General features: G+C 38.0%; 1 protein-coding gene across 10 annotated transcripts in view; it reads left to right on the top strand.

Moving 5' to 3' along the window:
- The window catches only part of CNKSR2 (connector enhancer of kinase suppressor of Ras 2), a 208,689-nt gene that overhangs the window by 65,383 nt on the left and 122,766 nt on the right, over positions 1-20,540 (top strand). For all 10 annotated transcript variants that reach the window (XM_042036458.1, XM_042036444.1, XM_042036425.1 and 7 more), the window contains exons 5-6: positions 9,141-9,182; positions 18,270-18,389. In XM_042036458.1, coding sequence (XP_041892392.1) covers positions 9,141-9,182; positions 18,270-18,389 — 162 coding nt within the window. The remainder of the gene's footprint in view (positions 1-9,140; positions 9,183-18,269; positions 18,390-20,540) is intronic.

Raw genomic sequence — 20,540 nt, 5'->3', positions numbered from 1 at the left:
GGGTCAAGGTGGCAGTGAAGGAGTTCAGGGACTATTAATTCACCCACTCATGGAGCCACGTGCAGGAAGTGGCAGAAGGTTGTTGGAAACTGAGATAAAGTGTAGACAGGAGACAAAATGTGGTTTTATATCTCACGTTTTCTTTAAACAAAAGCTTTTTTTATTAGATTGATGTGGGCACTGTGTCCATGCATGCTGAATGGCATCACAGTCTCCATCTTAACTGTGTAATTCTTTATAAATGGTAAATTTAATGATTAATGATGATATATTAAGATTGCGTTGGTCATATCAGTAGATGCGAAGACCGAGACTCAGCATTTCTTTTACTTTCTGCTCCCCTTTCCCAGAGGCAGCCCAGTCTCTTTAACCAAGTACAGTGAAGCAAAATTCCAGTTCAGTACAGTGAGTTACAGAAACCATGTGTTGCTAAGTGGCTAGTAAAAGCCTTAAGCATTAGTAAGTGTAGTGTCTATCTTTATTTCAGGGATTTGTGTATGTTTGTTTGCTTAAATCCATTACAAATACATACATCTCAGATGATCCAATATGAAACATTCAAGTTGTAGCTGAGCCTGGAATGCCATCTACCTAAACATTATTACTTTTTTTCAGTTCAATTAATTTCATTCTTCTGTTGGCAAAATAACCACTGAGAAAATGATAAAACATGAAATATTTTGCTGCAGTTATATTTTTTCAACCATAATTATTTCTCATGACAGTACTAGAGGAAAAGCAGAACTGAAAAATTAAGAAGTTATTTACCTCTAAATGGCCTTGGAAGTGACATTGAAAAGTTAAGAACGGCATAACACATTGTGCTACAAGCTCTATTTTGCATGCCAATAATAAAACACATAGTTTTGAATGCATGAGGCTTATTTAGAGGTGAGGGAGGAAAAAAGTGGTTTGACTTTGGTTTTTTTTCCTTGGATGGATGATTTTTTCCTCAATTCCAATCTCTCGTGTTGATAGTTTCAGTGGATTTTTTTTTTTTTTACCTGCTGAGATGTCATCAAGTAGAGAAATCATCTGAGGAGCTGAAATTTGCCTTAGACCATGTAAGCACTTAGATTTTGCAGGATATTTGAGCACGTATCAGCAATTTTAGTTGGTCCTGAAATACTGGCTGTGGTTTCTGACTGAAACTGGCTCATTTTAGAAACAAGGAAGAGGTGTAGCTCTTTACGTGCAAAGTAAGAATTAATATGTGACCAGATCCCTAGGGAAAGCAACATGATGTCTTCTACAGAAGGGAGAAATAATTGGAAATGGGAAATTACTTCGGAAAGATAGAATAAAGGAGCTTAGTGTACACATTGCATCGCTCTTAATCCAGCAAGCAATTTTTCCCAGTAGTTGCTTGATCTGTGGGTGATTTATGTAAGTTGTATTAAATTTCTACATGAAGTATTCTGTTACTATGGTGATAGGTGCCACTCCACACAGATTGTTTAAATAAAATTAAAGTAATTCTTTGTACTCAGTAAGCTGGGTAATTGCTATTAGTTTGTACATGAGGGTTATGAACTTAGAGTACTGAAGGTCTATTGCATTTTCAGGGTAAGGCTCTAGACTTTTAGAAGTATGTGTGTAGGTTGTATAAGAAATGTCCTTTTTTGTAGCATTTATTTAGTAGCTTGCATCGTATTTTCCCAATAGAGATTTTTTTCCTTCTCCTCTTACTGTAATGCCTCCTCACCATTCTGCTTTCTCCCATCTCTCTCAGTTCTTATGCATGTTTCCACTGGGGGAGGACAGAGGGGGTTCCGCAGGTTCAGATGAGTTCTGGCTTCAGTGTGGAGGGGAAGGGAATTATAATGGAATGAGGATGCCGTAGACCCAGTGGCAGGAAACTGCAGGGTAAGTGTAGCATAAGTGAGAAAGAAAGCAAATATTTCTGAACGGCAGTGGGAATAAAATCGACAGGATTTGTGTGGGAAGCGAAGAGGAGTTGAAAATGGCACCCAGGTTGTGAGCTTGTGGGACATAAGGTGGTGGAGCTGTTGACAGAGATAGGGAAAGAAAGGGGGAACAGGGAGCGTTTGGGAAGAAACGTGATTTCAGCTTTTCAGCATACTGCGTTAGGGCTGGTGGCAAATATCCAGAAGGAGTTTCTGAACTGCAAATGTGAACAGAAGGGATGAGAGATCTGTGACTCATCTGCACAGAGATGATAATTAAAGCAGCATGATTTTAGGAGGCTGCTGAGCAATAGGGAAGAGGTTGCAGAAAAGGGGAGAGTTGAGGATAGAGCTCCCTGGACTGTCGCAGTTGAAACAGCCGTAATGGGAGACTTTTCTGAGCAGCCCAGTGGAAAAAAAGTCATGGGAAGAGCATATTTTGGGATGGCTGCTTAGAAGTACAGTGTAGATTTTAGCAACATCTATGTAATTTTAAAAATTAATTTTGTGTGGTAGCAGCCAGGGGTTGTGCAAGCACTGGGTGTTGTATAGCTTAGAGGAGCTTGCTATTTCATTTTAGGTAAGAGACAGAAGAAAGGTATTTCCTTTCCCCCTCTCTCTCTTCCAAACATTTGTAATTTTCAGTGTCTCCAGGGCCCACACCTTTTGTATTCAAAGACCTGCTAAACCTCTTAAAATACAAGATGTGATCAAGTACCTCAGGAAACCTCTGACTCTGTCATGCTCTTATTTCTTTGCATGTTGCCAGAGAAGAATGTTACCTGCTTACCAGCTTCTGTAGCTTTTGGGGCATTTAAGTTTTTTTGTTCCTTGTTTTTGTAAAGAGGGGTTGGAGGAGGGGGTTGAACAGAGCTGTGTATCTGCCAGTTTGTATTCTGTTATTCCAGTAAGTACCCAGACATTCCTGTAAATCACAGTCTAAGCAGGGTTCCATAATATCCATCAGTTTTCTAACCATCATGCTCTATAGAACACAGCATTTTGTCATAGCCAGCCATATCCTGGGCTGCATCAAAAGCAGGTGGAGGGAGTTGATTTCCCCCCTCTACTGTGGTCTTGTGAGACCCCACCTGCAGTGCTGCATCCAGCTCTGAGGCCCGCATGTAAGAAGGATGTGGATCTGTTGGAAGGAGTCCAGAGGAGATCACAAAGATGATCAGAGGGCTGGAGCACCTCTGCTATGAAGACAGGCCAAGTGAGTTGGGGTTGTTCAACCTGGAGAAGAGAAGGCTTCAGGGAGACTTTATAAGCAGCCTTCCAGGGCCTAAAGGGGGCTACAAGAGAGCTGGAGAGGGACTTTTCACAAGGGCATGTGGTGATAGGTTAAGGGGGAATGGCTTTAAACTGAAAGAGGGCAGGTTTAGATTCGATATTGAGAAGAAATGTGAGGGTGGTGAGGCACTGGCACAGAGTGCCCAGAGAAGCTGTGGATGCCACATCCCTGGAAGTGTTCAAGGCCAGGCTGAATGGGGCCTTGAGCAACCTGGTCTAGTGAGTGTTGTTGTCATCCCTGCTCATGGCAGTGGTATAGGAACTACATGATCTTTAAGATCTCTTCCAACCCAAACCATTCTATCATTCAAGTCTACTGTTTCAAAGCTGTCATTGTTTATTCCTGCCATCAGCAGTATTAAATATCTTTTCCATATATCTTCTAATTAGTGAAAGGCTAAATGAGCTCAACCCGTCTTATCCTTGTACCTGTTTGGAAACTATGTACCAGTGTCTTTGTCCAAGAAAAATGATAAAGGATAATAATAAATGAAGGTTCACTAGAAATTATAAAACTTTTGCCACCTTCATGTGTTGGCAAAGCTTTAGACTTTGTTGTCATTGTTGTTGAGAACTTCTGTGAGAACCTTCAGTGACGACTCCAGCAAACCTCAGTCTTGTGGCTCTTTTGCTATAGCTGAATTGGGCAGAATTCAAACCAAATGAGCCCTTCTAGAGCCAATGGCATAAATTCCCTAGAGCTAGTGACACTAGAACAGGCTCCTTGAAGCAAGAACAACTTATTTTGCAGTACTGAGACTGAAGGGCCTGGAAGTTATGATCTGGGCATTCAAAAGTTAATTATTTTTTATTGTTGCTAAGTAGCAAGACCAACAGATCATCCATTTGACTTAGACTGCTATTAAAGGATTCAGTTACACTTCTAATCCATTTGAGATGCAAAGGGATTTAAAGGATGGCTTGGCTTAATTCCAACCAATGGCTACATTGCTCAAGAGAGTTTTATGCCAAAGGTTTGGCAATCCATGAGAGTCTGAACCCTATTTTAAGCAATCATGTAATTCATTACTTTTGTTACAAATAGAAAACTGGAGTTTCATAGCTTAGAATATTTTGCATGACTTTAAAAACAGTGGTGACAATTCTATCAGACATCTGTTTTTAAGCAATATGTAAAATCTAGCTGGTGCCCTCTTAAAACTAGACATGGAAGATGAGTGGGATTGCTCATGCATTTTCCAGGTAATTTTACTACCTCTTTTAAATGGTATTCCTAACACAATTATCTACATTTTTATCTGGAGCACATTGGAAAAAACAGCGCAGCATTCACAAACACACACATGTAGATTGCCTTCCTGTAAATTCAGTTGGACTGCAGAGAAAAATAAATGAAGAAATAAGTGAAGAAGCTCCACCAGAAACATCATAAAAGCTGCCTAGAGAATTAATGATTTCGTGGCAAGGTCTTGCTCTTCACATAGCCTGCTTTTAGGCGATATTATTATCATATGAATTTACAAAGGACATTTTTGTGCTAATATGTTACCTGAGAATTGGAACATTTGGGATTTGTTCCTGAAAATCATGTAGTCTGCTTCTCTATCAGTTCTGCCTAGGAATTTGCCTTGCCTTGTAGAAAAAATAAATTAGGATGACTACATATACATGAGCAACTAAGGCATTCTGCTGAACAAGAAAATACAGTGAAAGGAGTCCATGCCATCTCTTGGGCACTCTGATCTAAGGATTACTAGAAATGCTGAAACATTGCTGAAAGATCTAATGCATATATTTCTGCATTTCTCCCTTTTTTGTATCCATTCATTATTTCTGTGTATATATTTCATTTTCTGAACTATCATAATTTTATTCTGAAGTAACAGGAACTTAAGACTGCCATGAAGAGTGCAGTGCATCAGCTGCCTGGAATACATGGCAAAACCATGAATAATAGTAGTAGTAGAAGTAGTGGTAATAGTGATGGAAAGTTTTAAGATTATAGCCTGCAAGTATCCTGAGAGAAGTGTTTGACAAGTAATTGCAATAGGTAATTTGACAGGTTGCCAACTTGGACTTGTAAACCAGATCATACAGATGCAAAAATAGAAATGTTTTCTGCAGGATATTTATTCCACAGTTACAGTACTGGAGAACTGCATGAACTTTTTTTTTTTTTTTAACTGTGGGAGATGGGAGCAGTAGGGTGAGTTGGCAGGTAGTATCTCAGTAGTTTACATTTTGAGTTGATTTGAGATTCAATCAACGTGGGTCCAAAGAAAACAAAGAATAAGAAAAGTGGTAATATAATTAGCTGACCCCATTCCCCACTTCTGTGAGATACTAAGACAAATGTTTAAAAAGAAGGTGGTAATAGATAGGAGAAAAAAAAAAGGAAAAATATAGCATCATAAACACTGCTTTTGAAAAAAAGTCTACAGATATTTGTATTTTATATATGTTGTCTCATGTCTGATTTGTTCCAGCAATGTCTCGGGTGGGATGAGTGAGATGTGTACATTTTGCAGCATTGTCACCAGTCAGTTCTGTCTAATTCAGAGGATCTAATTTAAATGTCCTTAGCAATTATTCCTTGTGACATTATGCTAGCATCTGTGCAGATACAATTTTTTCTGTAGAGACAATGCAAAATTGTGGTTATGAAGGTCAGAGCTTCTGGAAGAACTAAGTAATGCCTCTCAGTTACAGTGTAGTGTAGGTCTTGCTAGTCTTAAAATTAGGTTTTGAAATTATACTGGGATTGAAAACACAGAAGAACGCTCTCCTTGATTTGTGTGGTTTGTTCTTGCTGCTCTTATCTTCCTCCCTTACTGCTTTTTTTTTCCCTTACAGTTTTGGACCACTTGTTTCTCTTTTTTTAGGATTTTAGCCTGGTTCCAGCTAGGTGGCAAAGGTCACTTTTTCCATTTTTATGCCTGAGGCAGAGCTGGAAAGAGTGACCATGGAGGTCTGATAGTAGTCATAAAGTTGTTTCATCATATTTCCCTTTTATTTCTCTCTTTTCTCTTGTGGGTGATACTCTCCCATTTTCTTCCCTTAAATTACTAATGGCCAATATTCGACTATGTCTTCAGGAAAAGTAAATTAACACTGCTTCTTTTGTTGCTTTATTAACAACCTGTGTCATTAATGTTTTAGAAAATAATCCACAGTTAGAAGATAACCTTATAGCATTTCAGCTGAAGTTTGGGTTGGTTGGTTAGAATATCACATAACCTAGCTTCAGGATGGCAGTGAACATATGTGCAAAGTTCAGAGAATAAACAGGTAGAAGTAGTATATCTCCTCCTCACTCTAGCTGTGTGTTTCAGTTCAGGGGTAATCACAGTATTGGTTTAACTAAGTGAATAGCAAATTTTTAGCTTGTGTAGGAGTAAAGCTTGGTTGCAGATTTTTGTGTGTGTTCTTGCTGTTCTAAAGTAGAAAAAAAGTTGATGTTAAACTTGCATATGATCTGTTTCTTGCCTTAATTGCAATGTTTTGAAACCCTAGTTAAACAGATACTAAAGAAAATCTTTCAGGAGTAAGATACAGGCTTGTATGGAAGAAAGAGACATTCTCCAGGTGTGGGTGGTATGCTGCTGAGAATAAAAATTTATTTCTAATTGCATAGTTAGAGACTTTTTATAGTTCTCAAGTGCTTTAAGCTCTTTTAGTTGAAATGAAATGGGTGTGAAAAAGCAGTAACTGTAAATGGTAAAGGCCCCCAATAATAAGCAGTCAGCCTACCATTCCACCCAAGGGGTGTTTGTGCAGGGTGGGCACAGTTGTCTTCAGTCCCTGCTTAAAGATAAAGCACAAGGCAGCAAGAGGGGAATAAACTCTTGCCTATGACAGAAAGTGGCATGTGGCTGTTGCTCCTGGGGTTGTTCAGAAGCAGTCTCAGCCCTCATCTCTAGGGATGGCTGCAGGAAGTGGAAACGAGCTGCAGGGATCAGCTCGGTGACCTTTTCCTAGGTTTCTTTGAATCCTAGACTTCAGGGCTGCTCTGGGCTATGCCAGCATGGTTCTTGACATTCCTGCACATTTCCCAGAGTTCATGCTTGAGATATGTTTAGTTGGATGTCATTCGTGTATGGAAAAAGTGTATTTTGGAATTGGTTTTTTTACCTAAGCATTGCATTTGCTGTCCTCCAGTCTTTCTGTCTTTTATGGTTTACTGAACTGTTGATATTTCTCTTGCCTGAATATGAAGATGTAGTATCAACAATCTTCTGTTGCTATGTGATGAACTCATTTAGCAATTCCTCTGCCCAGACCCTGGATTTGTAGGGAATTGTGTGTTGAGGAGGGAAGTTCAGGGTGAATCTATTCATAGACTGGATGCCTGAGAAGTTTTCCACTTGTTTTACTATCTTTTGTGGATTAAGAAATATTTTAATTTTTTTATATATATAGTCTTGGTTTGTCAGAAAGCAGCATATTTCTTTAGGTTCTTTCATGATCGTGGGGGAGTTTCAGTTCAAGGATTTAGCAGTATTTCTCTGTTGTTCACTGCTTTCTTGTTTGTCATAAACCACTACAGCATTTGAGAACCCAGAATCCTTCTTCCCTTAATAGTGAGACTACTCAAACAATACCTTCTTTAAACTGAGTGTTTAAACTTACAGTAAACTCTTCCTATTAGCAATGAAATTATTATGTCTGCTTGAAAACACATTTTTGCTTTAATATAAATGTTGCAATCTCTTCCTGCTATTTTTGCAAAATGATTCATAAGTAACCATGCAGAAAATAGATGTATCCAGATTGAAAATGTTACATGCCCTCCCACATATAACAATGAAATGTGTGTTTTGCTACTAAGATTGCAAATACTTCATTGATGTCTGCATATAATTAAATGTGTTAGATTTTCTTTCCGGCCGTACTTACTGGCAAATGTTTCCTGAATGCCAACAGCTGTTATTAGGAAAATGCTCCCTGATCAACCTGCTACTTCTGCTTAGGTGGCTTTATGCAAAGCTTAAGAACACATTGGCTTTTCTTGCCTGAGTAACACTTGAAGTTTCATGGATTGAAAGTTCATTTTTTTTGGAAATGGTTGCATATAACAAAGTTGGTTTTCTAGCAGGATAAATTGATTTTAAAAAGAGACTGTAAACATGAAACTTAGTCACATTTTTCACGTGGTTTGTTAGATAGGATATAAAGCATCTGTTCTAAACAGAGCTTGCACTAATTAACATAAAGTTACAGTGTCTGAATGAACTTAAGAGTGGTTCTTTCACAAATATTGGTTGTATATCATGTGCTCCCTGCCTTGGTAATTCCATTTCCTTATATCCACTGAGATTCTGGACTGTCAGAAAAACTTTTGCAGTCCCAGCCTCCCATCTGTTAGTCTTGCTTGTGGAAGCTGCCTCACATGCTGTGTGAGGTAGCAAGAATATACACGCAGTCCCAGCAGGTCGTGTGTGCCTCAAGTTTCCTTTGTGCTTTGTGTGCGGTGTTTCTCCTCCCTCCTGTTGCACGGTGTGTTACAAACAATTAACTCTTCTTCCCCCTGCACCAAGGTTTTCCTTCCCTTCTTCAGCAGTGTGCAAAAATTCCTGTTCAGCTGAGCATGAATTGTTCATCTCAGTCCCGTAAGACTGTTGCTGGTGCCTTGTTTTCCAGTGTTATCAGTAGGAGCAGGTCATTTTTGTCCATGCTCAGGGATGGCTGGTGGAAGGCACTTGTCTGGTGTACACGTGACTAACTGGTATGTGCCAAAAGCATGTAAAGTGGAGAGAGTGTTGTCTGTCTCAGGGAAGGAAACAAGAAGAGCTAGTGAATAGGTATAAACTTTTACCAGTATTTCCTTTCATTTCAGTGCTTTCTTTCCATTCTAAGTCTTTGAAATATTTTGTTTCATCCTAAAGACTTTGCAATTCGGTTCAATTCTTTTAAGGATAACTCAAGGGAGGGAGAATGATTGGACTGATTTAACCTGCTTTTTCTGCTTTACTTTTTCAGGATTGCACAGTATATGAAACAGAGAATAAAATTCTTCATGTGGTGAGTACTATTTGGATTTCTGATAACAAATTTTGTACAGACCACATCGAATTTTAGAGCTGTGTATTTTGTGCTTTTTGTATGCAGTGCCAGTGTGATAACCAACTAGACTGGGTATGACTGAGTGACTGTATGGAACTATTTGTCAGTAGGTCAGGAGCTATGAAAGGGTTTGTATTTGTCTGGCTCAGGCCCATCTGTTATTTGTAAACCATGATTAGAAGAGTGATTTTTAAAAAAGGCATTTTTTTGAAAGAGATGGTTGCTAGGCTTCTATGAAATCATTATATGTTTCTGTTAGTGATGTAGCTTTATTTATACAGCTTTATTCCCCACAGGAGCCTGGAGATAACATAATGGTAGGAAAATTAATGCAATGCTTCCTTTTAAATTCTCAGCATAAATACAATGGTCTCTTCTCAGAATCTGTAGTGCTACTGATAGTAAATAAAGCAGATGGAAGTTATCAGGGCATCAGAAAACATGATGAGTTTGAAAGGCTGGTGCATAGAGAGTCAAAAGCTTGCGTAAACCTTGTCTGAGAGCTGCACCCAAGTTTTAGGTATTAAATTGTGTTTCATATTGTGGCTGAGCTTTAGTGAGTATTAAGTTAACCCACAGCTTGTTTCTAAAAGTTAGAAGTGAAGATAAACTCTTTAAGGGTGAGTAATGAATTAGTTTAGCTTATTTCATATTCACGTAGATTTTGATATCTTACTGTTCTATTACCGGAGTTCAAGCAAGAAAATACTGCATTTCTTTAGGTAAATTTTTAAATACTTTTTTTTGTAATTTATTTTATTCATAGTGTACCCATATGAAATGCTTGGCAGGCTGAATTCTGTAAGATTTTGATGCTGTGGTTTCACAGTGATGTGGAATAAAAAATCTCCTTGTATTTTTAAGTTTTACTGACATTTTTTCAGGTGTGAGACATAAACAATTAGCAAAATTAGTGAGGCTGACATGGTCATCTATGCTAGGTCAATGTCTGCAGGTATTTAAGTAATAAAGTCTTTTATTATGTAATCTTGGCAAAAGTTGAAGTGCTGTAAGTTTGAAATCTGTATATATAGTCTGGTTTTCAAAGCATGCTTGTTGTCTGCTGTAAGAGCTGAGAGTTCTGACATGTTCTTTATACACTATATACCATGTACAAATTAGCAGAAAGGATTGTAAAGGGAGCTGCCAGGTTTAGAGCATATGAAGCATCACTTTGTGCAGTCATCAATAGACAATTTTGAAGAAACTGAGAGGGATTAATTTGAGATACATGAATGCACAGAATCAAGACAGGTTTCAAAAGTTATCTTACATCATTCAGACCCTTGTAGGTTTATTTCTTTAGCCTGCAGTAACTTCACTGTGGTCACAGGTGGACATAGGTGTAAGTGTACGCTCTGTGATTACTACTGAAGCTTGAAAGAAAACATGAACACAAACAGAGCGTTGAATGTTGCAGTGAAGCCATGGATTAAAAATGACCCTGCATGGATTAAACACGACTATATGAGGATTAAACATGAATATATGTATTACATGTAACTTGGATAATTTCTGACCATGTTGCATATCAGCTGATCAGTGGGATTTGATGGGGGAAAGACTGATCAAAAGCAAGTGGTGAAAGATGTAAATCTTTGACTAAATAATTAAACAAATGGCATTTGAGATCATATTTTTAGTTTGCAAGTTAATTTTTTACATGTGCAGGGGAAAAGGTTGATGATAGAATTGGAATTGAAAGCAGTCACAATTCCCTTTAACCCTTCTCCTTGAAGAGAGAAAAAGGTGTTGTGGGTTTAGCCCATTAGACAATCTGGGGGGAGCAATCCAACAGTAAAAATAAGGTTCTCTGATACAAAAAGAATAGTAGTAAATTTTGGGAAAGATGTAGAAGGAAAGATTGAGAGGACACGTGCACAGATATTGTAGGACAGAAAGTAAATTCTTTTTTAAATCCCAAGATCATGATATTCCAAGTCCATTTTCAGAGTGGATTTCCCATCTGAAGTGGTGTTTGACCAGCATCCCATCCAGCTGCCTTTAAATAATCAGATATAAAACATAGAGCTGTGTTTGCTGAGGTGACTTAGACAAGAAGTTGCATTCAAACCTGCTCATCCCGTGTCATTTCATGTACCACTTTCTCTTTATGACACAAGGAAAGAAGTTTTCAAAAAAGTGAAAGGAAATGACTTACAGTCAATTAGCATTTCATGCAATTACCTTGAGGAAATGATTATTGCAAGGTATTGTTCTTACTAAAGATTAAAGTCAAATTTTAAGAGTTCTTCTCACATAAGTAAAAAAGAACTAGAGCTACAGATCTGAAAAAAATATATAACTTAAAGAAAAGTTGTATACTCTTACTTGTTAGGACACCAGGATATTTACTGCCTTAGGAGCACACTGTTGGATCAGAGTAGGAGATTTTTTCCAGTGCACATTGTTGGTGGTCCAGTGACTATGTTGAACACCTCCATTGTACACAGAGTGAACAGGGGGGTTTTTTGATTCCTGCTGTGGTTCAAGGGCTGGAGCTCTGTAAACACACATCTCTTGTGGGGATGCTGCCCTGTTTCCCCTGGAGTGAGCCTGCTTTGTGCCAAGTCAGGGAGCAAGAGGATGGATGGGCACAGTGGGGATGTGAGACCATCCTTCCACTATCGAAGTGCAAACAAGGAAACCTCCAAAGGTAACCCATCACTGAGTCTTCATGTCTTCCTCGACAGCATCGTGAAGAAGGCAGGATCCTCAAATAAATGACTGATTGGTTTGTTTTAAGTAGGTAGGGCCAAAAAATAGTTCATGTGCTTATATTCTAACAGCACAAATTTTTTTTGAAAAGCAAATGAATGCCCTCTTTTTTTCAGAAGTGATGGTGTGGGTGTGCATGTGGAGATTGCTGAATCACCTTGTCCACAGATAGTGTGTGTCAACGTGAATTAATGTATTCACATGCTAGCTTTTCAGGTATTTTCATTTTAAGACGTTATTTTGCGGAGACAGAACTCTATAGCTTCAGCTTATATTCAAGACAGAAATAATTTTGTTTGCTCCAAGCAAGTTGAGTTTCAAATGCTTTAAAAAAGCATTTTGATTGTCACTTACGGTATTAGGTAGTAAACTAATCTGTGTTATTCGACTAAACACATAAAATGTATCTAAAAGGAAAAGGTCTGATTGAAAGATTATGAAGTTTTAAGAAGAAATTACCTACTTAAACTTGTTTATTTCTTCTAAATGGAGTTTCAAAGTGTATCTGGGGAAAAAATGTCTGTTGTATAAATTTTTGTCCTAGAATTGTAGGAGTGTTGAAAAAATTAATTTAAAGACAACTACATTTCTTGAAGTTTGGGGTTTTTTTCCTGTGACTTCGTTCACAGAAACACTTGGTTTCTGTGGAATAAGAAGCATAAACCCACACAGGAATAATGTGTTGGGTTTTGCTTATTAAAATGTTGATATTTCTGAAATATTCATGAATAATGAGAAATGCTTCATATTTCTGCTGCTTCATTTTTCAGTATGTTTTTTCCAGGGTGGCTTTTATTAAGTAAGCAATGTAATAAATAAATAGTTTAATAATAATAATAATTTCTTGATATAAACAAAAAATAAATAGCACTAGAAAATAATACCAACAGAAGTAGATGGCAATAGAAAACACTAATTTCAGAAGAATAGGTTTTAAAATACACTGGGCCTAAATAGGAAAGGATAAGCCATAGGTGTGGTGTTGGCTTCAAAATTGAAAATTAGTATGCTCTTGCTAGTTCATATTTAAAATCTTTATATTGATTTAACTTGAGATGATAAAATATTTGGAAAACTGCTCAATTTAAAAGGCTATCATTTTATATCTGCTTATTTGGGGGATTATAAGTTAATTGTTGCAAATGTCTGAGTGGAGCTTTAAAACGTTTGAAGAATAATTCATTGATTCCATCCAGCTGTTCAAGGCTGTATGTGATGGAAATATCCAGTTCAGATTAATGCATGTGAAGCAGTAGAGTATTGAAGGGAGAGCAAAGCTAGAAGAACTAATTACAGAAAGTAGAAGCCAGGCTTCAGTCAGATTAATAATAAGTGTTAACTGGAAAATTTTGGTATTTTTTCTTTTAACTGTTTTGGTTTAATTCCGTAAGAAAAAAGACTATTTTCTTAAGGAGTTTCACTTTTTAAAAATTAGGCTGCATTTCCTGCAAAAAAGAAAATAAAATTTTATTGAGTTGGAAAACAGTAGAAAGTGAATCTGCAGAGAGAAGCTAATTGTCAAAAGTTTTTTGAAAAACAAATGAGCTATGTAAATTTAAAAAGAGTTACTAAGTTGAAAAAGAGAAGAACAAGCAATGGATCAGAATGTTCTCTTTTTCCAAAAGCCTTGTTGAAACCACAGTGATGATAATTTGCTTCTGCCCACTATATTCGAATATTTGTTATAGAAATATAATGGACTAAAAATACATTGTCAAAGGTATCACTTTTACAGTCTTAGAAAAAAAAGATAAAGTAACCACCTTCTGCCTTTCAGGAGTCTATACCTTGTAAGTTGAATTGAACAAGCTTCATTCTAATAGAAGTTTCTCTTTTTGCATCCAAAAGAAGATATAGTTCACTGTTTAAACTTCGTATATTTACCAGTGCATGTTCAGGCCTGCTTGGTTTTAAGACTGCTGGAGTTACTGATATGTTCTGTACAATATAACAGTTGTTTTGGACTAAAGTTAATTGGTTAATAATTATTTGGTTTGGCTTAAGTTAATTAAACTTCATTCATCTTGGACAGCTGTAACTAACTAAAACAACAGACTAAGCTTAACATTACCTGGACATTTTTTCTTACTTTTAGTCTTGAAAGTCCATATGTCTTACTGGTATCCTATCCCTCACTCAAATGCCATAGGTGAGGGTGCTGATGAGGGAGGCTGGTGCTTTTCTTGCCCTCAGTCCTGCCAACATGTTTAAGCCAGGATGCTTCAGTATTGCAAATACTTGGCAAGATAGATTTTAAACTTGGTCACTAGCCTGCGAGGGTAAAATGAAGGGCAAAATGAAGGACAGGGACAAACCTAAGTCTGTTTGCTTGACCAGAAATTCTTGGTGACCCTAGAGCTGCCCGAGTTGAACAGACTGCGGATGGACGGGTTGAGGGAAGGCCCCTGAAGCTGTGTCCATGGGCGCTTCACTCTGCTGCAGAACACAGACATTTTCCCAGCACAAATTGGAGTAGCTACAGAGTATTGGAACAGATGCAAATCTAATTTAGTCACCTTTGAGTCCCTATCCCCCTGGCTGAAAGAAGGAGCAATTGTGGAAAAGCTGTTAGAAATTGATACCTTACAGTCCAAAAATTCAGGTAGAAAATAAGTATTATCTGTCATTCTTCATGCTCTGAGGCATAAAGTAGTTGCCTACTGAGGGAAACATAATGTTTCCCTTTGAATTTCTACCAAACAAGGTGCTGTGTGGTGATATTTTTTGTTCTCCTTTGAATCATTTAGCTTTGCACATAAAGACTGTGGTGTAGCTTCAATCTGCAATTATAAGTGTGTCACTTGAATAGAGAGGAGAATTTATTACTGAAGTGCAGTGAAGAGTTACTGCAAAAGAGAACTGAAATCATTGCTTCAAGGCTTATAGTGAGAACAGGGATGATGTGACAAAAGGAGAAAATGTAATTATCTGTTGGTTTCGCTCAGTTAATCTTTTGTAACTTTTTTTTTTTTTTTTTTTTTTTTTTTTTTTTTTTTGGCCTGGACAAATCCTTTCCCTGTGCACAGATACCTTGCACACTGGGAGCTGAGTGCAGCTTGAAAAAGGCTGGGAATTTTTAGTGCCTGCTGATGTTTGTGGGAGCAGTTGGATGCTCAGCTTCCTGCATATCTTACTGTAACTAATACTGCACTGCAGCAGGCAATCAACACCTACAAAGGGTAAAGGATCCTGATCTCATTAACAATGTTTTCATAATCAGAAGAGTAGTTTTACAAAGCCTCCAAAGGTAACTACCATTTGAGGGAAAAGGTGACTACCATCTTATTTTAGTGGAACTAAAATACATGCCTGCAATACAGATTGTCCTGAGTAATTATGCTGAGAAATAACGTGTTCATAAATTGCTAGGAACAAAATGAGTAGAAAAAGTGCAGTGTTTGAGTGCTTTGAGTGCCACATGGCAATATCTTTGCCTTGGAAGCCCTGATCCACTGAATAGGTCCAAGGTCTTTTCCCATACAGTTGCCTAATGGGGAGGAAGCATGCACCTGGTGAACTGACTGTCTTGTTTGTATGCCGATTTATGCTGATTAGCATATTATCAACATGAGCTGTGAATGAGATTTTCCTGAGAGTAAAGGCAAGGAAAAATGCATTAGTTTGGCTGTGTCAGCCTTTGGACATGTTTCCAGTGAGGGCCCACATACCCTGCCTTTGCAGTGGGGAGAGAATATCTGCTGTGTAAGTGTGTGCTCCTTGCTGTCCTGGCTCCCTCTGGACAAGCTCAGAGTACATGAAAATTTGCCTTTAACATAAGACAGAGAGGTACTTGATGCTACTTATAGTTCAACTCTTTAACCAAGGGATATTTAATGAAAATATTTAAATGTGTAATAGTTTATAGGGATGATGTGCTGTTGGACTGCAGTGGGAATATCTAAGAAAGCTGAGAGACCCGAAAGACAGTAGTGTTTTAGAAATGCATTGAAGCATATGGCAGATTTTTTATCCTAGCAACTTTGTGATTTTGGAACCCAATACTCCCAGAGCTCCTCTTGGGGAATATTCATACCACCTTGTTTTAGGATTGCAACCAGTATAACTGTACTGGAATGCTGATCACCATAGGCATTACTGTATAGACTGTCTGTACCCCTGTCATGGGGAGGCAGAGGGAGAGCAGCTGCTCCAGGGAGCTATTTAATGCATCTCAGCTTAGGCTGCTGCTCCATGCCACATCCTGGACTTGCCTGACTCCTCTCCTTTCCTCATCATCTGTCAAGGCAGCTGAGAACGTGGTTTTTAATGAGGAGCCACATCTGTGAAATGTCATACCTTGTGTTAGGTGGTAGGAACACTCTTTTTCTGTGTGCTTTGGCATCTCTCTGCAATGCAACAGTTGAAAATTGGAGAGAAAAAAAAGTAATTCACTATAAACACAAGTTTCTCTGAAACTGCTGAGAGCCCCATAAATTTAGTGGGTTTAGAGGAGATTAATAGGAAGAATAGGTGGGTGAATACGAATCTAAAGAGATACGAAAAATTCCATTTTCATCTGCAGAGAATAATTTGTAATGCGGATCTCTTCACTTTGCACGAATAGCTGAGTGCTATGTAATTTTTTAAAGCAATTTTTCAATAATTGTCAGTGCAGTTACAAGATGGAAATAGAAATAACATGCCAAAACTGTATTTAAAACCCCAAATAAGCAGGAAACTAAGCTTTCGTTTTTATTATGTAATTTTATATAATTTTACCTTTTAAAAAATGTTATCTCAAAGCAGTTTTCATGGGCCAAAAGCCATCAAAGAAGCCCAAATTTCAATAAAGTTTTCTTTTTCACTTTTTTGTAGTTCAGGTAAAGCGCAAACAATTCTTAAGCTCATTTTATGTATTTCTTGACTTTCTGTGTTCAGTAATGATTCTGCATCATGAAAAAGTAGAAGGGTGGTGTGTTTGGCTGTGCCTGAAAGTAGTATTTTTTTCTGGAAGAAGGTCATGTCGGTAATATAAATTTTGTCTTCTTTACATTTGATTCTGATTTGCTTATTCATCCTGAAACATTATTGTTTAATAAAATAAGTGATCTGTATACAAACCTAAACTTTCAACTGTTTGTAAATACATTTAAGAGAAGAAAAATCTCAGTTACTGGTCTGTAACAGGATTAAGATGTCACTGTCACTGGATTTTTTTTTTTCTTTTATCACTTTTTAAAAATTTTCCTTTTTACATAAGATATTTGGAGTTTGCCATTTGGAATTAAAATGGTGATTTGGCAGGAGGTTATATCCAGTTTTACATTATTTTTCCATAGCATTGTTGCAGATAGTTTTTACTGTAAGAACTATACTTTGGAATCTTAGAAGATTAATTGGTGCAACAGTTGTGTGCAGTTGTGTTTCAGTCATTTGAGGAGACTGGTTAGCTTTCCTCTTTTGAATTTCAGAGCAGTTAATCTGATTCTTAATTGATTTTGGAGATGCCCACAGTTTTGGGACCAGAAGAATGTCCTAATCCCTGAATTTGCTGACAAAAGATGCGTTTGGAAACCTGAACAGAGAAATAGTTTAAAATTGCTGAAAGGGGACTTCCTGGAAAACATTGAAACTCTCAAGAATCACTGTCTCACAGAGAATGATAGGAAAACCTCACAGCTTTCCTGCTTCTGAGAAGAGGGTGCTCAGGGAGTGAGAGATCAGGAGATAAAACAGTACCAGTTTCACAATCTCATCCTTTTTAGAAACTTTTTCTGTCTTGCTGCAGAGGCTGCCAACAATAACTGGTTTAAGAGTTATCCCCTTGTGAAATGGTGATTTATTATATATAATCTTCATGTCTGCAAGAGTAAATCAGGTTTGGCAGCTGTAGAACATGAGAAACGCAGTCCAAAGACAATTAGCGTGTTTTATTAGTATAGAATAAACTTCAGAGTTAATGGGAGTTACCTGTCATCATTAAGAGCCTGGTTTTCATCTGTGCTGAACAGCTGCGCATTCAGTGGAAGTTAGGGGGCTTTGAGGCACTTACTGTCTTTGCAAAAGGTGTGGGTAGGGTGGGGGTTGGAGGTCACCACACATTCCCTGTGTGCCTGAGCAGGGCACCTTTCCCTCAGAGTGCATGGGAACCCCTCTTTGTCACTGCTCAGATACAAAAGAATTTGCCTCCTGTTCTTCTCTGGTCTGGTGCTGTTAGTTCAGGGTCATCACAGATAATGTATTTTGTATTGTATTGCTGCCTGAGGCCTTTCCCCCTCTGCCTTGTATGTACTTGAAATAAGTGATGGTTTAATCTGTATATTGACATTCAAATAATTAGCAATGGTATGCTTACTGTGACATTTTCTTTTCTTTTTTCTTTTCTAGTGTAAAACTCTCTCTGGTGTCTGTGATCACATTATCTCGCTCTCTTCTGATCCACTGGTTTCCCAGTCTGCCCATCTTGAAGTGATCCAGCTTACAAACATCAAGCCAAGTGAAGGGCTGGTAAGAAGTACGCAGTTAATCAAACCCATCATCCAGGATGAGAAAGTGATTTTTTAAAAATAAGCTGTATATATGAAAATGAATAGGACATGTTAGCCTTTTCTGTTTGAAAACAGTTTGATTGCTTATGCTAGTTTGGTTTCTCATGCAGCTGGGCCAGCAGGGAAGTATTCTGTAAAGCTGACTGAAGTATGCAGAGTTCAGTGAACAGGGAGAAATTAGTAAGAAGTTCTTGCCATTTATACCAGCTTCTGAAAAATGGCTCAGATTGTTCTAGGATCTTGAAGTCTGAAGGGACTTAAATTGCTAAGATCAACTCAACCAAGAAGTTTGCGTGGGCTTATGCACAAAACCTGTCAGATTCTGGAAAATGTTTCATAGTATCTCTGGGTTATAAAGCTATTTTATAAGTTATTCCAACCTCTACAGCACTGCTGATAAGTAACTCATTGAATTTTATTGCAAGAATTCTGCATTCTTAATCAGGTGCTTGTAAAGGCTCTTAATGCAGCCATCCTGTGTTTGTTGTTCAAGAGCTGACCATTGATCTCTTGTTTACTCAAGTATCCAACACCGGCTGCATGGAAAAAACCAACACTGGTAACAATTCCAGATGTATGACTTTACGTCATTAATAATATCTGTTACCATAATTTTTGGAGGTGGAAAAGAAGGTAATCAGAATACAGTTAAACATTTTTTGTCTAAAGAAATAGCTTTTGCAACTTCTGCCCAATCTTATTCCATTTTCTTGGATATTCTTGTAGGAGGACTGCTGTACTCTTTGCAGCAGGTTTTTGAAGTTGTCTGGATGTTGTAGTTTTGGAGAATATTTTGGTTTGTGGGTTGGTTGTTACTGGGTTTTAGGTTGATTTGTTTTTCTTCGCTGAGTTGGTATGCCAAGTTATTTAGAGCACTTGTACACTAAATTCATTTTCCATTCTTTTGGAAAATCGCAATTAAAATACGAGAAAAACCCAGACACTTGGATGAGTAAATACGCCCCATCCTTTGTTTTAGTCTGCAATTTGTTTTCCCTTCCTCTACTGGCTTTCTTCTTTATCTCTGAATCCATTTTGAACTTGTCCTTCAGGATTTCAGCTTCTCATGGATTCTCTCCTCCCTCTCTTTCCCTCCCTTTCTCCTGTAGTTGTAACTCTTGCACCACCTAACTGCAGTCAACCTTTTGAAACCCTTTCTTCTACTGTAATGAGGAAATCTTCTTCCCCTTTCTCTTGATCACCTTTTATGAGTTCTGTCATTTTATCTGAACTTGAATTTTATTTTTCTTTCTGTCTTGTGGCTGGGTTTTTTTTGTTTCTTTCCCCCCTCATTTAAGTTTTTGTGTATGTTGGTATGAACTCCCAGGGACTGAGAAATGTTGCACGGTATTTTTGTAAATAAGGATATGTTTCATGGGTCTGTGCCCCCTGCGTAGCTGATGGAAGAATCTCTTTCCCTCTCTGTGTCTCTGTTTTACACCCTCTGTCTGTCTTGTCTGTTTAAACTGGAAACTCTTCAAGGCAGGGCTTTTTCTTTTTATGTATTTGTGAACCAATTTAGCAGGGTCTTGATGTCATTGTCATAAAAATAATTCTTATTCAAAAAAAAAAGAAAATAGCAACAATGCAGTATACAAGCCTTAGAAGGATACAATGCCATTTTGACACAGTAATGTTTTTTTCCCTGATCCTTGCCTGCGTGCCACTGTTGTGTTGCCTCGGCATTGTGCCGCCTCCTTTAGATTGTGAGCTCTCCAGAGCAGGCACCAAGGATGGTGGATTCGCGCCAGGAGAGTCAAAATCATCCCCTTCCCTTTGTAACAGCACCCATCTTGCCAACAGATCACCTTTGTCATGTGGTTCTTGGTGCTTTTTATGCTTTTGGGTTGTTGGGCCTTTGTTTGCTTTTTAATGTAATACCTTTGAATTAAGACACAGTGAATGTACATCAGTACTGCCCCACTGGGTGCTGAGAGTGTCGGTTTAAGAATTGATGGTGGAGCTTGGAGTTGTGAATATTCTTGGCACATCAGAAGCGCTGGGATAAGTGTGAAGCTCAATAATTTCTGGACCTTCTTCCAGGATTTGTGCAATGATGGAGGTGGAAAAATGGTTTATTGTCAACTTTCCTGTAGATTTTTGACCCACA

This window comes from Corvus kubaryi, unplaced genomic scaffold (assembly GCF_017639235.1).
Source record: "Corvus kubaryi isolate FWS band 111438036 unplaced genomic scaffold, C.kubaryi_AGA036_p1.0 133, whole genome shotgun sequence".
In the NCBI taxonomy this organism is placed as follows: domain Eukaryota; kingdom Metazoa; phylum Chordata; class Aves; order Passeriformes; family Corvidae; genus Corvus; species Corvus kubaryi.
Note: the sequence above shows the minus strand (reverse complement) of the source record. Positions and strands in the feature narration are given on the sequence as shown.